General features: G+C 48.2%; 1 protein-coding gene across 1 annotated transcript; it reads right to left on the minus strand.

Annotated features, from left to right (window-relative positions):
* Nucleotides 1-7215: 7215 nt before the first annotated feature.
* PMVK (phosphomevalonate kinase) lies at nucleotides 7216-19365 on the minus strand. The gene is made up of 5 exons (XM_080984879.1): nucleotides 19129-19365; nucleotides 16904-16967; nucleotides 14159-14311; nucleotides 13941-14070; nucleotides 7216-9348 (listed from the first exon to the last, which is right to left on the minus strand). Exons 1-5 carry the CDS (start codon nucleotides 19212-19214, stop codon nucleotides 9212-9214), a joined length of 570 nt encoding a protein of 189 aa, XP_080841005.1. The 5' UTR covers nucleotides 19215-19365; the 3' UTR covers nucleotides 7216-9211.
* Nucleotides 19366-19497: the final 132 nt, after the last annotated feature.

Here is a 19497-nt window from a genome sequence, read left to right on the forward strand (position 1 = left end):
CCCTGAACAGGATCGCTCAATGCTGCAAGGTTTTTGCTGCAATTCCCACTTGTAAACTCTTCATTAAACAAAAAAACAAAGACCACAAATAAATCTCGGGAGCTCTCCTTTCTGCCGGAACGATTATCTCTCCAATCTAGGCGCCTAGTTTCTCCCAAGAATTTTCTTAGTTCCCCTCCATGTTGCCTGGACCCAGCCTGTTACCACTGACCACTGCATCCCCTCGGACCCCAGATGACCGCTCTGGAAGCTGATGGCCGGCCAATGTCACACTGCCCCTTTGGCCACTTCCGCCTCCCTCCAGTTGTCCTCTGCAAAAGAGTCCAAACTTGTTACGTAACCGGGACTGATCGCCATGGAAGCCAGGAGGAAAAAGTGCCCATTGTAATTTCGTGGGAAACATTTGCAGTCTTTGTTCCGAAAGCCAAACTCCCCCCCCCCCTTCTTGTTGAAGTCCTTGCCTTTGAGAAATAAATCTCTTTCATCCATGAGCCTTACAAAAAGAAAAGAGAAACAGCCAATCTGCCAAATACAGAGTCCCAAGTGGAACGCCAGATGAAGCCAAATAAAGAGAGAAAGACCAGAAGCAAACCTGGAGGCTTCTGGGAAAATCGCAACTTTAGGGATGGTTTGGCAGGTCTCAAAGGGAAAGTGGTTGTTATGATGATGGAGGTGGTGTCTATTTTCAGTTATTTAATAAAATTTACATACTGCTTGGTTGTACATAGAACATCTAAGTGGGTTATAATATATTATTATTATTATTATTATTATTATTACATTTATATCATTTTTTTTTTCTCCAAAGAGTACAAGGGGATGTACATAGTTCTCAATTTTTTCCTCAAAACAACCCTGTGTGGTATGTAAGGCTGAGAGACAGTGATTCACCCTGTAGGTTTCATAGCTGAGTGGAAATTTGAACCCTGGTCTCCCAAGTTGGAGTCTAGCGCACTAACCACTGCTCCACACTGACATTGTCAATAAGAGATAGAGTTAACAACATTATTTTTAAGAAAGGGAATAATTAATATTTGCAATAAAAACAGAGTAAAACACATGTGACTTCTACATGTCTCGACAGGTTTGCATGAATGAAAATGTTTTAAGCAGGTTCTGAGGTCAACAGGCAGGCAGTTCCAACATGCTGGGGCTGCCACATTAAAAGATTGATTATAATTAAAATTGATTAAAAGATTGCTAAATATACACATACATACAGTACACACAGACACTGAGTTGGACCTTTGGTCCATTTAGCTCAGTATTACCCACTCTGACTGGCAAGCAGCTCTGCAAGATTTCAAATGGGGAGTCCTTTTCTGCCCCATGTGGAGAATCCAGATCACCAATTCACCAAGAACGTGTTCTTTTGCTGTAATAGTATGCAACTTTTAAAATAAAAAACCCCCAATTTGTATTAAAGTTTTCACAATGCAATAGAGTAATATCTAGAACAGATAGAATCAAAAAGACAAGAAAGAGAGGATTAGAGAGAAAGGGAACAAAAAGGATGGAAGGAAATAATAATAATAATAATAATAATAATAATAATAATAAATAATAGGAACAGGTTTGATCTTCATAAGGAACCTACTTTGGCACAAGCACACCCTGATCATCAGCCACCAGTAATTGGGAAAGTAATGGTTTTCCTAATGTATGAGTTGTTGGTAATTCACCTGCTTATTTTGGGGAAATGCTTCTCTCGCCCCCGCCCCGCGCCCCCCGCCCCCCTGACTCCGCTCTCCCGCTTTCTGCTCTCTAAGAGGCTCCCATCCGCACACACACACACTGTCTTTCCTCCAAAGGTTGATGGTGGCAGGTTGCCATGGACACAGCATCCAGGTACCTCTCTTCCTGCTCTGCCTCAGCCAGCAAAGCCTGGGACTCAACGGCCTTGCCCCCCACCACTGCCTGTCCCCCACACTGGAGAGGCTTGCATTTGTCCAGCACACCTGAAGGTCAAGGTTAAAAGCCACCTGTACTACTTCCGGGATCTGCTGGAGCTAAGAGAGGATAAAAATATTTCTTATACGCTGATCAAATTAGAAAACCACTTAACACCACTGCCAGTAAAATGAACAAGGAGAACAATTAATGAACAATTAAAAAAAAAATAGCTACCCAAAAATCCACAGATGGAAACAGCAGGTTTCTCAAATAAATAAATTTATTTTTTAATTTATTTGTTTTTTATAAATTACAACATTGAACTGCAGCTATCTGGGCAGCAGGTTTGGTATTTGTTATTAATGAACAAATTTATATTATTCAGAAGCAGTGTGGTGTAGTGGTTAGTGTTAGACCTGGGAGACCAGGGTTCAAATCCCTGCTCAGCCATGAAGCTACCTAGCTGACCTTGAGCTAGTAGTGCTTCTCAGCCTAGCCTATCTCACAGGGTTGTTGTGGAGATAAAATGTGGAAGGGGAGAACAACATATGCCACCTTGAGCTCCTTGGAGGTGGGAGAGATGGTATATAAATGCAAATAATAAATAATAGAATTGTAAAATTGGAAGGGACCACAAGGGTCATCAGGACACAGGTGGTGATGTGGATTAAACCACAGAGCCTGGGGCTTGCCAATCAGAAGGTCAGCGGTTTGAATCCCTGCAATGAGGTGAGCTCCCGTTGCTTGGTCCCTGCTCCTGCCAACCTAGCAGTTCGAAAGCACGTCAAAGTGCAAGTAGATAAATAGGTACCGCTCCAGGTAAGGTAAACGGCGTTTCCGTGCGCTGCTCTGGTTCGCCAGAAGCGGCTTAGTCATGCTGGCCACATGACCCGGAAGCTGTACGCCGGCTCCCTCAGCCAATAAAGCGAGATGAGCGCCGCAACCCCAGAGTCGGCCACGACTGGACCTAATGGTCAGGGGTCCCTTTACCTTTACAAGGGTCATCTAGTCCCACCCCCTGCAATGCAGGAATCTTTTGCCTAACCTGGGGCTCAAACCCACAACCCTGAGATTAAGAGTCTTGTGCGCCACCAACTGAGCTATCCCCAGCATAATAAAAGATGGTGATGATCGTTGGGAATGGGCAGAGCGGACCTACTGAGAATAATAGACCTAAGTTAGTGGCACTCAGTAAAGTCAGTGGTTCTACTCTGAGTTCTACTCTACTCTTAGCTGGCCACAACCCTGTATGATACTGAACCTGCGCTAGCGGGCAGAGAATATTGGGTACACAGTCCACAGGGCCAGGATGCGAGAGATAATCTGGATCAATTGACACAGAACACGAAAGGTTTCTGCTAGTATAGGTGAAGACTGAAGAAAACAGTTAACTCAGGTGTGCAGACTCTGGAAATTAGTTTGTACTTGAGATCCTTGGCCTCTGACATCCCAGGATTTCTTGCAGCCCCAAACCAGAGCAGGTTTGTGTGTGTGTGTGTGTGTGTGTGTGTGTGTGTGAACAGCAGCGATCCTAATTCCGCAACAGGCTTTAAGAAAGCCCCACCCACACATTCCCATGTAACTGTAGTTACATAAGACCCCTCCTTCCCCAAATAATCTCGAGTTGCCCTATTTGGCAAAAAGAGGAAAGTAGCTGGGGCGAGGCCAGGATTACAAGAGAACATCTGGAGAACGGCGTCCAGGATGCTCAGTGGCGGCGGGCAGCTGGGATCCCAGCCCTATGCATCCTCGCAAAGGTAGCTGTGCGGCAGACCTGAATCTCCATCCTCAGAGGGAGGATGCCTCTGACGGGGATGGGGAGCCTGGTGTCCAGCAGAGATTGTTGGGACTCCAACTCCCATCAGCCCCATCCCTGAAATCTACGGAAGATGGGCTAATAATAATAATAATGGCCATTTGGTGGGAGGAATAACAAGCTTCAGCTTTGGAAGGCCTGGTGTGTGTGATCACAGCATTTGGGGTTGGACTAGATGACCCTTGGGTTCCTTCTATGATTCTTCATTCTCCTCTCCAGTCAGGTCCCGCTTGCGAACTTCCTAGATTCAGGACTGAGGAAAGGGAGGACTGAGAAAAGGATGGACGAAAGCTTGCTCCAGGAAGAGGCTGTGATGAGAGATCATTAACTACGAACCCCAAACTACGAACTCCAGGTTTTGCAGTGTTTCTTCGGGTTGATAGCTGATGAAACTGCCATGGCAGCCACCAACTTTGAAAGAGGACAAGGCAAACTCATGCAGAGGGCTGTCTACGGCTACTGGCCGCAGTGGGTTAATACCAGTTGCTGGGAACCGCAGGAGAGTCGTTCTTGGGCTCGGATCCTGTTTGCAGCCTTCCCATTGGGACACCTGGGCGGCCACTGTAAGAACAGAATGCTAGGCTAGCTGGTCCAGCAGCTCTTCTTATGCCAACAGCCAGGATAATTCAAAACAGAGCCTCCATCTCCTAAGGCAGACTACCCCTGAACTGGAGAGATGCTGGAGAGAAACAATTGAGGATGCTTTAAGTGCCCTGCCTAGGGGCCTTCCATCAGCAAAGCAGGATTCTGGACCAGTGGTGTAGCTTTGGTTACCAGGGCCTGTGGCTGCACTGGGGGATGGGGACAGACAGAATAAGCATGTGCATTCAACTCATAGCTGTCAACGTTTCCCTTTTTTTAAGGGAAATTCCCTTATTCCGAATAGGATTCTTTGCAAGAAAAGGGAAAAGTTGACAGCTAAGATTCAACTGCCTAATGGTGTCCGTCCGCATCAACCAGGAGATTGCAGCCACAGAGATAAGAAAAGAAGAGTCGTTCCATTGTCTGGAAAGGTCACTCCCTGGTTTGCACCGAGTATATTGAGGCAATTTGACCAAACTGCGGGAGGCAGTGGAGGACAGGGGTGCCTGGCGTGCTCTGGTCCGTGGGGTCACGAAGCGTCGGACACGACTAAACGACTAAACAACAACAACAATATTGAGGCAGCACCGGGTGTTGAAATTTTGTGCCCCTATTTTGCACCCGGGGCAACCGCCCCAGTGCACCCCCCCCCATGCTATGCCACTGTACGGACCTAGATGGGCCCTACATTCTTAATAGGGTAGAAATGAAATAGAAACTCACAATTGGGTTAAAGTCCCTAACCCCAGGAAGAAGGCCTCTTCTTCAGCTGTGGGAGAATCTCTGCCCCGGCCCCCAGGAAAAGTCCCAACCCACATTCCTGAGGGATCATACATCTCTCTTACACTTCTAAAATCCAAACATCAGGTCCCCGGCTGCCGGAGAGGGTATTAAGAATCATATCCTTATACTTAGAAGAGGCGGATAATCTCCCAGGCTGCAGAAAAGCATTAAGCAGAGGGCAGAGAGAGAGATTCTCAGCTGGTACAACTCTGAGCCCATGTCTGCCCATGTCAGTGCTTTGAGCATCCCCACAGTAAGGTGTAGGGAACCTCAGGCCCAATTGTGGCCCTCCAGTGCTTTTCATTACTGCTATTACCGTATTTATTCTTATTCTTTTTTGAATTTATATACCGTCCTATGCCCAGAGGTCTCAGGGCGGTTCACAGAAGACATCAGCCTTAAAAACCACAATATATATAATCAAAATGAAGACATCCCAACATCCCTCTATGGCTACTTTATAAAGGAGGGGAGGTCCGATCAGAATTCCTTGCATCGCATCTGCACTGGCTCTGCTATTAGGAGCTTTTTCTATGGAAGGAATTGTTTGTTTAGGTTTACATCCCTGCTTCTCGGGGCAGTTTTAAGACTCTGCTCGAACATACATTAACCCTTAATTTTTTTTCTGAAAAAAAGGTAAACGGAATGCAACGTGTTAACGTATCCGTAACTTGAAGCGCATATCGGGATGATGAATTCGTACATTTGATGCCCAAACCTCACTTATAGCTCTGCTTCCCTTTGGACCACATTAGCAAGGACATGAGCGGTCTTTGTCATCTGGGCAGCCCAGGACCTCCAGACACACTGCCCAGGCTTGCGCCCTGGAGAGGTCACTTGGGTGTTGCTAACACAGCAAAAACACCACAAAGGCAGCAAGTTACCGGTCTCTGCAGCCACAGCAGGCAGTGCGATTCTCCAGCGGTTTGCCTTTACCCCTGGAAGCGTACTCCATTGTCTCTCGAGACATGGATGCCAACAAAAAGTAGGCAATCGACAGCCTTCCTATAGTAGAGCATTTGACTGCAGATCACGAGGTCCCCAATTCATACCCATGCTTCCCCTTTTTCCAGTGGAAATAAATGCAGTGCTGTTAATCTGAAATGGCTAGTTTCCAAAGCTTGCTGTCTTTGATGAGAGGCAGTGGTGGTGATGTGGTTAGGGGGTTGGACTAGGAACCAGGAGAGACCAGGATTCAGACCCCTACTTGGCCATTAAGCAAGCAAGGCACTACAGTGGTACCTCGGGTTACATACGCTTCAGGTTACAGACTCCGCTAACCCGGAAATAGTACCTTGGGTTAAGAGCTTCAGGATGAGAACAGAAATTGTCCTCCGGCGGTGCGGCAGCAGCGGGAGGCCCCATTAGCTAAAGTGGTGCTTCAGGTTAAGAACAGTTTCAGGTTAAGAACGGACCTCCGGAACGAATGAAGTACTTAACCTGAGGTACCACTGTACTTTTCAGTCTAACCTACCTCACAGGGTTGTGGAGGGGGAAAACCATGAGTAACCTGAAGAAAAAATACAAAAGCAATAGATAGATAGATAGATAGATAGATAGATAGATAGATAGATAACCTGTAGACAGTCAGTCAGTCAGTCAAAAATTCCTGGTAGAGGACAAGGATCTAAAGATCACACAAAGGGTGGCCAAATTCTGTGCGACTGCCATAAAACTTAGGGAACAAGCTGTACTACCAAAATGATTAAGGGTTTAAATGACAATTTTAGGTTCTATTTTAGTGATCAAGATTTAATATATATTTTAAACTGCCGCTATATCTATATTGTCTCTGTTATACCCAATTGCCATTCAATGTATTCCTGTTGTGTTTTATGATTTTCCTGATATTGTAAGTGAGCCGGAACTGGTCTGTGACCGTAATAATAAAATTCATTCATTCACTTCACAGATAGCTAGGGGAAAAACAACAGCCTCAAATCAGCCCCAGCCAGGCAGGCCAGTGGTCAGGGGTGACGGGCGATGTAAAGGCCAGCAACCTCAAATGGAGGAAACCTTGAGTTTGGCTGACCCCTGTGCAAGAACTATCCTGACCGACTCCACGTTCTGCACCTGAGCAAACGAGACTCAGACCCACCTGACGGAAACTGGACTATTCTAGACAGACGAGAGCCGGAAACTGTAACCAATCCAAAGCTTTATTTTGAGTACAACAATCTTCTTCCTCTCCAGAGGGGAAGAGAGGAGATGGGCATTTGGTTGAGCAGTGAGTGGCATTAGCAAGAGATTATACAGCCGCACATCCAGTTTGCGGTGCGGGGAAGGAAGTCAGGTGTGCTGAAAGGAGCAGAGAGAGGACCTTGTCCCGTGTACCTGGGCTGTGTTTGCACGTTACACTCAAACCACGGTTTAGTGCAGAGTTATCGAGCCGGAGCGCCTCTCCCACGACCCTCAGCCTCCTGCTCAGCCAGGACAGTGTCAGAAGCTGTTGCAAGCTTGCATCTGAATGAGCATCACGGCTCGACTATGGTCTGTGTCAAAAGATGCCAAATGCAAACCATGGTTTCCTGAAGTTGCCTTGCTGAAACGAGCCCTTGCTATGGTGAAACTGGGATTGGACATGGCAAGTTTAAGGGGAATTGGAATCTTCTGAAATCCTCCTTTTCTGGCTGTGTGAGAGGATAAGGAGAGGGGAAACGCACGACCCCTAGAGGGGATTAGGCTCATTCGCGTGACACTAAACCGTGGTTTGGCATGATGTACAAACATGGCCAGGGAATATGCTAGGTATTCTGTAGCCCGGGGGCAAATCGGGTTGCATCAATAGCAAACCTTCACCCTGTCCAGAATTTTGCTCCCAACACCAGCCCACGTGACTATCTCACCCCAGCCCAAGCACTCAACACTCAATTCCCACACAGTTTGGTTGCCCCCCCACGTCCTCTTCAGCAGCAAAAGCCTGTCCTGCAATTTCTCAGCTTAGAACCCATTTTGGTCGCGTTGCCAACTACTTTCCCCATCATGGCTCCTGTGTCCTTCAGTACTTGCCGAACAACGTTCCCATCCGAGTAAAAAAGCCCTGTGTCGTTTATGTTCTGGGGATTAATCCAACAGGCTCAGCTCTCCCACTCCGGTTTGATCCCAACCTGTTGAATTTCTGTCCCCCGCCTCTTTCCCATCACACAGCAAGGAAAAGGCACAGGAGCCTTGGTCAGGGAAGAAGTTGGTGAGATGATTTCCAAATTAAGGATTCGGTTGGGGAGCCGGGCAAGCGAGGAGAACAGGAGGAGGTCAGCACTTTTAAGAATAAGGCACAGCGATTCCCCCCACCTTAGGGAAAGTGTGTGTGGTCAGTCATTAGCAGAAGCAGCTAAAAGTATCACTCCAAAGCGTTCCTGTCTCAGATAAAAATCAGCTTGAATCTGGGACGAGGAACAGGACTAGAAAATGCCCCCTGAAAATAACATGCATATAATTCGACCCGCCGAGGGGACCCTATCCAGCCGGATTCAGGTGGACAGGATGATTGACAGGCACAGAGCTAGGCAAGGGTTACGAAATAAGATTTGTCCGGGGAAACAGAGCCGTAGAAGTGTTAAGCTTGAGGTTATTCTGCCCCCTGGTGGCCGAAAGCTGTAAAAGTCTAAAACTGCGACCCAAGATGGGAAGGAGGAAGGAAAACCCGAAACGGACCAAAAACCGCCCACTCCCCACAGCACAAACATACATTTCCTGCAAACATCAGCCCCCACCTGATGCTAGGTGGGGAAGGCGCCAGTGCCAGGTACGAGTGCAAAAGAACAGCCCGCGGAAATGACACACAAGCGAGCAGCCGGCCAGGATGGAGATGCACACCCTGCCTGGAATGGAGTCCCGGGGAGGGAAGAACTGGCACTGGATTATGGCACTCGCTGGAATGGACTCTCCAAAATGAAAGGAAGAGAAGGGTGGGGTGGGTGTCAAAAAAAACAACCCCACCCAGAAATGCCTTGCCTTGAGGCGCACCTAACTGCAGCCCGGTGGCTACGGCGGCATTCTCCAGATTCTCTTTCTTTGGTGACGCAGCCAAACCCCAGCCCAGGTCCCGAAGGAATGGAGGGTGGGGTGGAGGGAGACAGAGAGAGAGAGAGAGAGAAAGAGAAGGAGGTGGAGATAACACAAGGGCCCTGGGTTGCGCTACAGCTTGCTGTGGATAAACTGAAGCAGTTTCTCCAGTTGAGCGTCCAGGGAAAGCTGGTCTCCGTCGTTGGTGATGACCCAGTCATAAGGCACGCCCTGATCCAGGCCACATTCGGATTCCGCGTCGTCAATCCCTGGGGTGGAGAAGACAGGCAAAAGTTGGCCATTTTGTAGTGATCAGGTGGGATTGCTACGAGGAATTATAACAAATATAGAGTAAGCCATCTGTGTCAGCAATGAAAGCATTGCGTTGACTGGGTTTAAACTATTTTGATATGATTCTTGATCAATCCACACCTCTGCATCCCTGTTCCATTCCTCTTTCTTGACCAGGCACGTACACAGACAGGCAGGCAGGCGTCCTGGGTCATCAAAGACAGTGGGCAGTTTCTTTGCTGTAGCTTTTCTGATATGTTAATCTTAGGATGTTAATCTTAGGGCCAGGAAAAAGGTTTCACATGAAGGTGATAATGATTGCTGTCCTCCTGGGCATCCTTCTTATCATGTGTATTGATTGTTTATGACCTCCGGGGTTGCTGAATACACTCCTTTGTAGTTTTCATTCATTTACCCCAAAAGTATACATGCTTAACTAGTGTTTGTAGTTTAACTTTGTGCCCACATGGGGTCTGTGGAAATGCTCAGAATAAATCTGATTGGTTCTTACGAACACTCTGTAAAAAGCTCTTTTGTGAATAATACGACCTGGGCCAGGGGCTGGAGACAGAGAGATTATTATACGCACCCTTCCCATAGTCTTGCTGGTTCAAGCCTCTGTGTGTATTCTTATTAATCAGAGTTCAATCCTTCCTTTACTTTGGGCATGCCTCACATTTGACTTGCTGGTGCTAAATGGTCTCGGTCCCGTATAGCAGGGGTGGCCAACTCTCAAGAAACTGCGATCTACTTTTAAAAACTGGCAATGCTCTACCCCTGTTTTTGGGGGGTTCAAAGTTGTTGGGCTTTTTTTTTTAGAGAGGAGGAAAGCCCTGTTTTTTAAGGGGTTTTAAAAAAGCTTTGGGGGGCAAAATTCCATTGGGGGGGGCTAAAGGCAAGGGACAAAGGGGTAAAGTCACTCACAAAAATATCGCTATGGATGAAACCAGCAGCACAGAAAAAGCTCCATCTTCCCTTCCAGAGATCAAACAACAATGGAGGGCAGGGCAAGGCAGGAGGAAGTTTTAGCGATGCCAAGGAAAGGGAGCCAGAGATGAACCACAATCTACCCACCTTCCGGGGATCTGCCAGTAGATCGCGATCGACCTGTTGGACATCCTTGCTGTATGGTTATGTTAAGATTCTCAAGAATACAGTCATACCTCGGGATGAATACGCTTCAGCTTAAATATTTTCGGGTTGTGCTCCGCGGTGACCCGGAAGTAACGGAGCGCATTACTTCTGGGTTTTGCCACTCGCGCATGCGCAGACGCTCAAAATGACAGCACGCGCATGCGCGGAAGCGGCAACACGGGTTGCGTTCACTTCAGGATGCAAATGGATCCCGTTCGCATCCAGAGGTACCACTGCAATCTTGCGGAAAATATTCTCAAGAATATTCTCAATTAATGAGAATATTAGAGAATTTTCATTTAAAATAGGAGAATGTACATGTTATAGGACAAGTCAAAAAAAAAGATTGGCATGTTAAGGTTTGATACAAGTAAATTCAGTAATAGGCTATCTTGTGCTTCTAATAGCGCTAACACTTAATGACTGATTTGGTGACTAAAACAAAGCTTGAAAAGCAAAACTATAGGCATACATATAAAAAAGAAGCCATTAACATTAAATATATTATCATTATATGGTAATATATTTCAGTATGTGAATCTCTGGTAAATGGCACCTGGTACCATAGAATGGCACCGCAAAAACCAGTTACTGGCACTAAATAAAAATATAGAAACATCAACTGTTTAAATCAAGGCCATCTCACATGCTGTTACACATAATTGTATAGGCCTAGGTACTTTAAGTGTATAAAGCATTAAAGCTACTTTCTGTAAAAACAAAATCACACTGTATGGCCAAAGGTATAGAATTGCTAAGAATAAGGTCACACCAAGACAGAAAAAAAGGCTATTACTTATAGTTGAAATACAAACAAATTCAAATGTTCATTAAACTAAATGAATAGCATTTTTAAAACTAAAACTAAACATGAAAATGTTTTCTGTAGCTCACATTTCAGAACTGCCAATGGTGAATGGCACAATGTAATGTAAGTGGATCAAAAAAAATAAATCATTATTCATTACTTACACTGGCAATATCACAGCTTGACTTATTATTTACTAGATTTTTAAGGTTTGTAAAACTGGTTCTTACATTAGAATTTACAGTTTGTGGAGAATATTCTTCTGAGAATTTTCTAGCAGAGAATATTCTCACCTTACCTCACTAGTCTTTTATATCTAAAGGAGTGTCTGAAGGAGATCAGTAACTCTTTGACTTTTAGAAGACATCTGAAGGCAGCCCTGTACAGTCATACCTTGGAAGTCGAACAGAATCCGTTCCGGAAGTCCATTCGACTTCCAAAACACTTTCAAACACCAAATCGCGCCTGAAGCCAATCAGAAGCTGCGGAAACCCTGTTGGACATTCGGCTCCCAAAAATAGTAGTTCGCAAACTGGAACAGTCACTTCCGGGTTTGCGACATTCAGGAGCCAAAACGTTCAGGAACTAAGCTATTCGAAAACCAAGGTACGACTGTATAGGGAAAATTTTAATGTTAGATGTTTTGTAGTGGGGGTTATATTTTGCTGGAAACCGCCCAGAGTGTCTGGGGCAACCCAGTCATATGGGCAGCATATGAATAATAAAATTACTATCATTATTGACACAAGATTCCCAAATTCAGGTGGTGGGGAAGAGCGGATAGGACATAGGAATGGCAGGATAAGGCCACCATCCTGACCAGAGATGCCAGGATAGCTCCGCTGGTGAGAGTGTGGTGCTGATAGTGCCACGGTTGCAGGCACGATCCCCGTATGGGACAGCTGAATCGAAATACTTTATTGTCACTTGTGCAACTTGTATACAGTGAGATTACTTGAGCGCCCGCCACTCAGCTCTCTTAGTCATAATTCCCCTCGTTTACTGACACACACACACCAAACCCGAAAGTCAATTGCCCTGTTGTTATCTTTTCATTCAGCAGCCTAACAGCCCACGACATAAGCTGTTCTTTACCCTGTTAGGGCAGCTAATCAGGCTTCTATATCTTCTCCCTGAGGGCAAGAGATCAAGAAAGTGCCGGCCAGGGTGTGAATCATCCTTGAGAATTTTCCTTGCTCTCCTGAGGCAACGTTCTTCCGCTATTTCATCCAGCGGATTCACGGGACAGCCCACAATATCTTGTGCTATATTCACCACCCTCTGTAAAGGTAAAGGGACCCCTGACCATTAGGTCCAGTCGCGGCTGACTCTGGGGTTGCGGCGCTCATCTCGCTTTATTGGCCGAGGGAGCCGGCGTACAGCTTCCGGGTCTGGCGAAACCAGAGCAGCGCACAGAAAAGCCGTTTACCTTCCCACCGGAGCGGTACCTATTTATCTACTTGCACTTTGACGTGCTTTCGAACTGCTAGGTTGGCAGGAGCAGGGACCGAGCAACGGGAGCTCACCCCATCGTGGGGATTCGAACCGTCGATCTTCTGATTAGCAAGTCCTAGGCTTTGTGGTTTAACCCACAGCGCCACCCGCGTCCCACACCACCCTCTGTAGGCACTTCCTACCAGATGATATCAAACCAGCGTACCACACCGTGATGCAGTATGAAAGGGCACTTTCTACTGTTGACCGGTAGAAGATCATCAGATGTTGATTGACATCCTTCTTCCGCAATACTCTGAGGAGATGGAGTCTCTGTTGGGCTTTCTTAACAACCTGGGTTGTATTCATTTTGCAAATAAGGTCTTGGAAATATTCCTGCCTTGAAGGGGGTTGGACTAGATGACCCTTGGGTCCCTTCCAACTCTACAATTCTATAATTCCATGCCTACGGAAAGCCCAGACAAGCAGGACTGGAGCACCAGTCCCCTCGTTGGTTTCCAGCACCTGGTGTTCAGAAGCATCGTCAAAGCGGATTAGCTTTGACTTGATTGCTCACCTAATATATATAGGAAGAACAGTCCTTAGGGGTGCAGAAAGCTCCTTTATAGCAGGTCAACCTCGTTGGTTCCAGTCTAGTCCAGTTTTGTCTACACTATGTTGCTGCATCTCTCCAGGGTTAACCCCCCAGAGCAGTGTTTCTCAAGTTTGTGCCCTCAGCTCTTGTTTGACTACAACTTCCATCATCCTTAGCTAGCAGGACCAGTGGTCAGGGATGATGGGAGTTGTAGTCCAACGACCCAAGCTGGGGACCCATGAACTTACTAAGCTCGCTTCTCACCTTCCCAACCCTGTTTCTTCATGCAAATCCAGGACTGTGATGAGGCACTACAAGCCCTCCAACGGGGGCTGTGTGACGACAACTTTGCCATTCCATGTATATAGGGGGGAAAGGTTGCCATTTTAGGTTCAGTAATTTTCTTGCAGAAAATATTATGCTCTGAACTATTATTTTTATTGGAGCAGGGCTTTTTTCTCATTACTGCAAAGAACTGTCAAATGATTAAATGTGGGTTTTTGTTTTGCACTGAATTTTAAAAGCCTAATTGCACACCAAGCCCTGGACTGGGCAATGAGCAGAGAAACAAGAGGCTGCCTTGCCTGTGGCTCACTCACCCATTACGAACACCCAGGCCCGTCTCTTTCGCGTCTCCTCCGTGGCTACGACACGCACCACTTTCACCAGATCCCCATACACGTCCTGGAACCACTCCACATCCGAGATTCGCCTCGTGTCACTCACTATCTGCGTGGGAAGACTGGCGGGTTAACATCCGGGGACCTGGGTTCGAATCAATCCCTGCCACCAGCAATTTGCCACCGCTCAGCCTTACCCAGATGGGCTGTGTAACGCCCTCGACCACAATGCGGCAAAAGAATCCCGGGTCGGTCTGGCGCCGCTCCTCTCCCCATCGAATCATGTCCTGCCGATACGTCTCCTTATAAGAGCTGGAGTCCAAGAGGCGCTGGAAGTCCAAGCCGTGCTCCTATAAACCAGTTATCAAAGCTCCGGGATGAAAACAATTGGCAAACAAGACCAATCCAAGAGTCTACTCCTAAGTAACTTGTGGGACTCACTTCTTCGTGAAATACTGTCAGGAGCTGGAGTCAGGTGTATGCCAGCGATGAACCAATAAACCACCTGATGTCAGTGAAGTTAACTGTTTATACAAAAAGACCATATAACACCGGTCCTGAAAGACCTTCATTGGCTCCCAGTACGTTTCCGAGCACAATTCAAAGTGTTGAAAGCCCTAAACGGCCTCGGCTCAGTATACCTGAAGGAGCATCTCCACCCCCATCGTTCAGCCTGGATCCAGCTCCAAGGGCCTTCTGGCGGTTCCCTCACTGCGAGAAGCCAAGTTACAGGGAACCAGGCAGAGGGCCTTCTCGGTAGTGGCGCCCACCCTGTGGAACGCCCTCCCATCAGACGTCAAGGAAATAAACAACTATCTGACTTTTAGAAGATGCCTGAAGGCAGCCCTGTTTAGTGGCTGGCGAAAAAACACAGCCAGATGGGTGGGGTATAATAGATTATATTATTATTATCAGCAGGTCTTGCTTGCCCCAATGAGGCAGTTGTGAGGATTGAAGGGCCCTGCCTTCCCACAGCTGAGTCCTCCCCAAGCAATCTGAGACACCTCAGTGTGTCTGGCCGCAGCAGGAGGGGGAGACTCCCTGGTGTCTTCAGAAGCTTGCCCCCCCCCCACCGTCCTCTCCAGCCTCCACTTCTGTCTCTGATTCTGGGCCTCTCTCTGCCATAGGCTCCTCCCCGCTCACTAAGCCTTGTTCCCTCTTCAGCATGGGTAGGCAAACTAAGGCCCAGGGGCCAGATCCGGCCCAATCGCCTTCTAAATCCAGCCCACGGACGGTCTGGGAATCAGTGTGTTTTTACATGAGTAGCATGTGTGCTTTTATTTAAAATGCATCTCTGGGTCATTTGTGGGGCACAGGAATTCATTCATCCCCCCCAACTCCAGGCTTGATTATTGTAACTTGCTCTACGCGGGGCTGCCCTTGAAGCTGACCCAGAAACTCCAGCAGGTGCAGAATGCCGTGGTGAGGCTCCTTACTGCGGGATCACATTCACCCAGTGCTTTTCCAACTGCACTGGCTCCCGGTGGAGTACAGGGTCAGGTTTAAGGTGCTGGTTTTTACCTTTAAAGCCCTATGTGGCCTAGGACCCTCATACCTACGGGACCGCCTCTCCTGGTATGTCCCACGGAGGACCTTAAGGTCCATAAGTCGCAAGGTGGTTAGATTGGTCTCAACTAGGGCCAGGGCCTTTTCAGAACTGGCCCCGACTTGGTGGAACGCTCTGTCACAAGAGACCAGGGCCCTGCGGGACCTGACATCTTTCCGCAGGGCCTCCAAGACAGAGCTGTTCCGCCTGGCCTTTGGCTTGGACTCAGTCTGACCCTTACGTTTCCCTCCCATTATGGTTTTGATCTATGGCCTACTTTTAAAATGAGACTGCATTTTAAATTGCATTTTAACATGTATTTTAAATTGTTTCCCCCCCCCATTATGATTTTACTGTAATTTTACTGGTGTTAGCTGCCCTGAGGCCAGCTCTGGCCGGGGAGGGCGGGGTATAAAGAAATTTATTATTATTATTTATTACAGTGGTACCTCGGGTTAAGAACTTAATTCGTTCCGGAGGCCCGTTCTTAACCTGAATCTGTTCTTAACCTGAGGTACCACGTTAGCTAATGGGGCCTCCTGCTGCCGCTGCCGTGCGATTTCTGTTCTCATCCTGAAGTAAAGTTCTTAATCTGAGGTACTATTTCTGGGTTAGCGGAGTCTGTAACCTGAAGCACCTGTAACCTGAAGCGCCTGTAACCCGAGGTACCGCTGTATTATTATTATTATTAATATTATTATTATTATTATTATTATTATTATGAGGAGAAGAGACAGAGAGGGAATCTATCCGAGGCTGTCAGCAAAGCTATCCTAGAAAGCTATCCAAAGGCCCATCCATTCCAGCTTCCTGTTCTGACAGTGGCCAACCAGATGACTCAATGGGAAGCCCAGAGACAGAACCCAAGCACAAGAGAAACTTTCTCCCCTCCTGCGATTGCCAGCAACTGGTAAACGGAAGCATTGCTGTGTATGCAGAACATAGTCATCAGGACTAATAACCATTGATAGCCCTCTGCTCCAGGAATTTTGCCCAGCCCTCTTTTAAAGCCACCAACTTTGGGGCCCATCACTGCCTCTTGTGGCAGGGAGTTCCACAGTTCCACTGTTTGTTTATCTTTTATTTGTCAGCAGTCTTCCAGCATTCAGCTTTGCTGAGCTTCAGTGAGTATTACCGGAGAGGGAGAAGTACAACTCTCCGAGACACGCGGGATTTTATAAACTCCCATCGTGTCCCCTCTCATCTGCCTTTTTCTCTGAAACAGAAAGTCCCCGAATGCTGCTGCAACCTTCTCTCACAGGGGAGTCGCGCAACCCCCCTCGATCTATTTCGGTCGCCCTTCTTTTTTCCAACTCTCGGCCTAACTCGGCAAGGATGCTATTATGCATATAAAAGGAAAGATAAAGGGGTACAAATTGAGGGAGCCACAACCTACCTTGGCATACTGCTCTTTGAGGGGTTCTGACAGCCGCAGGATAGTGCAAACATCAGGGCCCAACCTGTCAGGGGAGAAAAAAATTAAATGAAGCAGATCCAAACATGGCAGAAGTTTCCGTCCTCAAGGACCCTTTAGGGGAGAAGGGCTATGGGTAGGTAGGCAAACTAAGGCCTGGGGGCTGGATCCGGCCCAATCACCTTCTAAATCTGGCCCACAGACAGTCCGGGAATCAGTGTGTTTCTACATGAGTAGAATGTGTCCTTTTATTTAAAATGCATCTCTGGGTTATTTGTGGGGCCTCCCTGGTGTTTCTACGTGAGTAGAATGTGTGCTTTTATTTAAAATGCATCTCTGGGTTATTTGTGGGGCATGGGAATTCGTTCATTATTTTTTTTCAAAATATAGTCCAGCCCCCCACAAGGTCTGAGGGACAGTGGACCGGACTCCTGCTGAAAACGTTTGCTGACCTCTAGGCTATAGCTCAGTGGCAGAGAGTCTGTTTTGCATGCTAAAGGTCCCAGGTTCGAATCTCAACATCTCCATGGGGACAGTCACCCACTGTGAGAACACAATGCTGGACCACTGGCCTGATCCCAGCAGCCAGGCTCTTCTTCTGAACTCTGTCTTGGCTTAAACAAGGCCTAGTCTCTTCCCATCAGATGCGCTGCAAAGTTTGAGAACATCACCTCCCTCCAGGGAAGGGCTTGGCAGACTGTGGATCTTGCCTGCTTTCCCACAGAGCCTAGGACTTGCCGATCAGAAGGTCGGCAGTTTGAATCCCCGTGACGGGGTGAGCTCCCGTTGCTCAGTCCCTGCTCCTGCCAACCTAGCAGTTCGAAAGCACGTCAGAGTGCAAGTAGATAAATAGGTACCACTCCAGCGGGAAGGTAAACGGCATTTCCGTGCACTGCTCTGGTTCGCCAGAAGCGGCTTAGTCATGCTGGCCACATGACCCGGAAGCTGTACGCCGGCTCCCTCGGCCAATAAAGCGAGGTGAGCGTCGCCGCAACCCAAGAGTCATCCATGACTGGACCTAACAGTCAGGGATCCCTTTATAATAATAATTTATTATTTATACCACGCCCATCTGGCTGAGTCTCCCCAACCACTCTGGGTGGCTCCCAATCAAATGTTAAAAACAATACAGCATTAGATATTAAAAACTTCCCTAAACAGGGCTGCCTTCAGATGTCTTTTAAAGATAGGATAACTGCTTATTTCCTTCACATCTGAAGGGAGGGTGTTCCACAGGGTGGGTGCCACTACCAAGAAGGCCCTCTGTCTGGTTCCCTGTAACCTCACTTTTCGCAATGGGGGAACCACCAGAAGGCCCTCGGCCTTTACCTTAAGGACTAACGTTGGATTAAACTCCTGCAACTCGTGGCTTTCCCTCTTCCCCACACCCCTGCAAGGTGGGCTCCTTCCAGCTGCCATGCCAACTTTTCTACACTTCCCCGCAACCTTCTCCCAGCCCCATCGCGTGTTGCGTCACGTGTGAAGGGGGAGGAAGGAAACAAAAGGAGGAAACACGGAAGACCGCCTTGCTCCCCATCCCTAAGCCGTGGGCTGTCGCTTCTTTCCCCTCCTAACCACGGGGAGAGGGGAGGTCGGGGCCGATCTCGCGTGCGCTCCAGGTTCAGACGTTCGCTGTGGACACGGGAACGGGATTGAGAGAAGTCTTGCCACCACCACTCCAAAAAAAGGCTTGAAAATTAAAAAATGGGGGGACCGTGGGGTGTCGCTTCTTTCCCCTCCTAAGCACGGGGAGAGGGGAGGTCGGGGCCGATCTCGCGTGCGCTCCAGGTTCAGACGTTCGCTGCGGACACGGGAACGGGATTGAGAGAAGTCTTGCCACCACCACTCCAAAAAAAGACTTGAAAATTAAAAAATGGGGGGGACCGTGGGCTGTCGCTTCTTTCCTCTCCTAAGCACGGGGAGAGGGGAGGTCGGGGCCGATCTCGCGTGCGCTCCGGGTTCAGACGTTCGCTGCGGACACGAGATTGAGAGAAGTCTTGCCACCACCCCTAGAAAAGGCTTGAAAATTAAAAAATGGGGGTAATAGAGGTTTGGGAAGGTCTCTCCCCGCCGGATCCCGCGCGCACGTGGAGCGGTGGGTGGTCTTTCGCCTGCATCCCACCCACCCCGCCACCCGCCATCATGCACGGGGGGGGCAGAAGGCTTCCTCCCGCCCGCTCTTGTGCAATCCCCGCGGGGCTGCTTACTGGCTCTGGATTTCCTCGGCCACGAAGTCCTTGCCCGACTTTCTCTTCCCGCTGAAGAGCAAGATCAGCTTCGGCGTCTGGGCCATTGCAAGGAAGAACTCCGCAGCAGCAGCAAGAAGCACTCAACAACGCCTCCCTCCCTTTGCCGGCCTTAATGGTCTCGTCCGGAACTGAGCATTCCGTCCCGCCGCCCTCCGCCCGCCTCGCACCAATGGGGACGTCGCAGGCGCCGCTTCCTGGAAAGCGGGCGCTACCAACTGAGGAAAGCGGAAAAAGGGGGCGGTGGAAAGAGACGGACGGGACGAGGAAGACCGAATCACGCGGCGTGGGCGGAATAGAACGATCCGAAAGAGGGAGGGGCTATTCTTA

Source organism: Podarcis pityusensis (genome assembly GCF_964106645.2).
Source record: "Podarcis pityusensis genome assembly, chromosome: 16".
In the NCBI taxonomy this organism is placed as follows: domain Eukaryota; kingdom Metazoa; phylum Chordata; class Lepidosauria; order Squamata; family Lacertidae; genus Podarcis; species Podarcis pityusensis.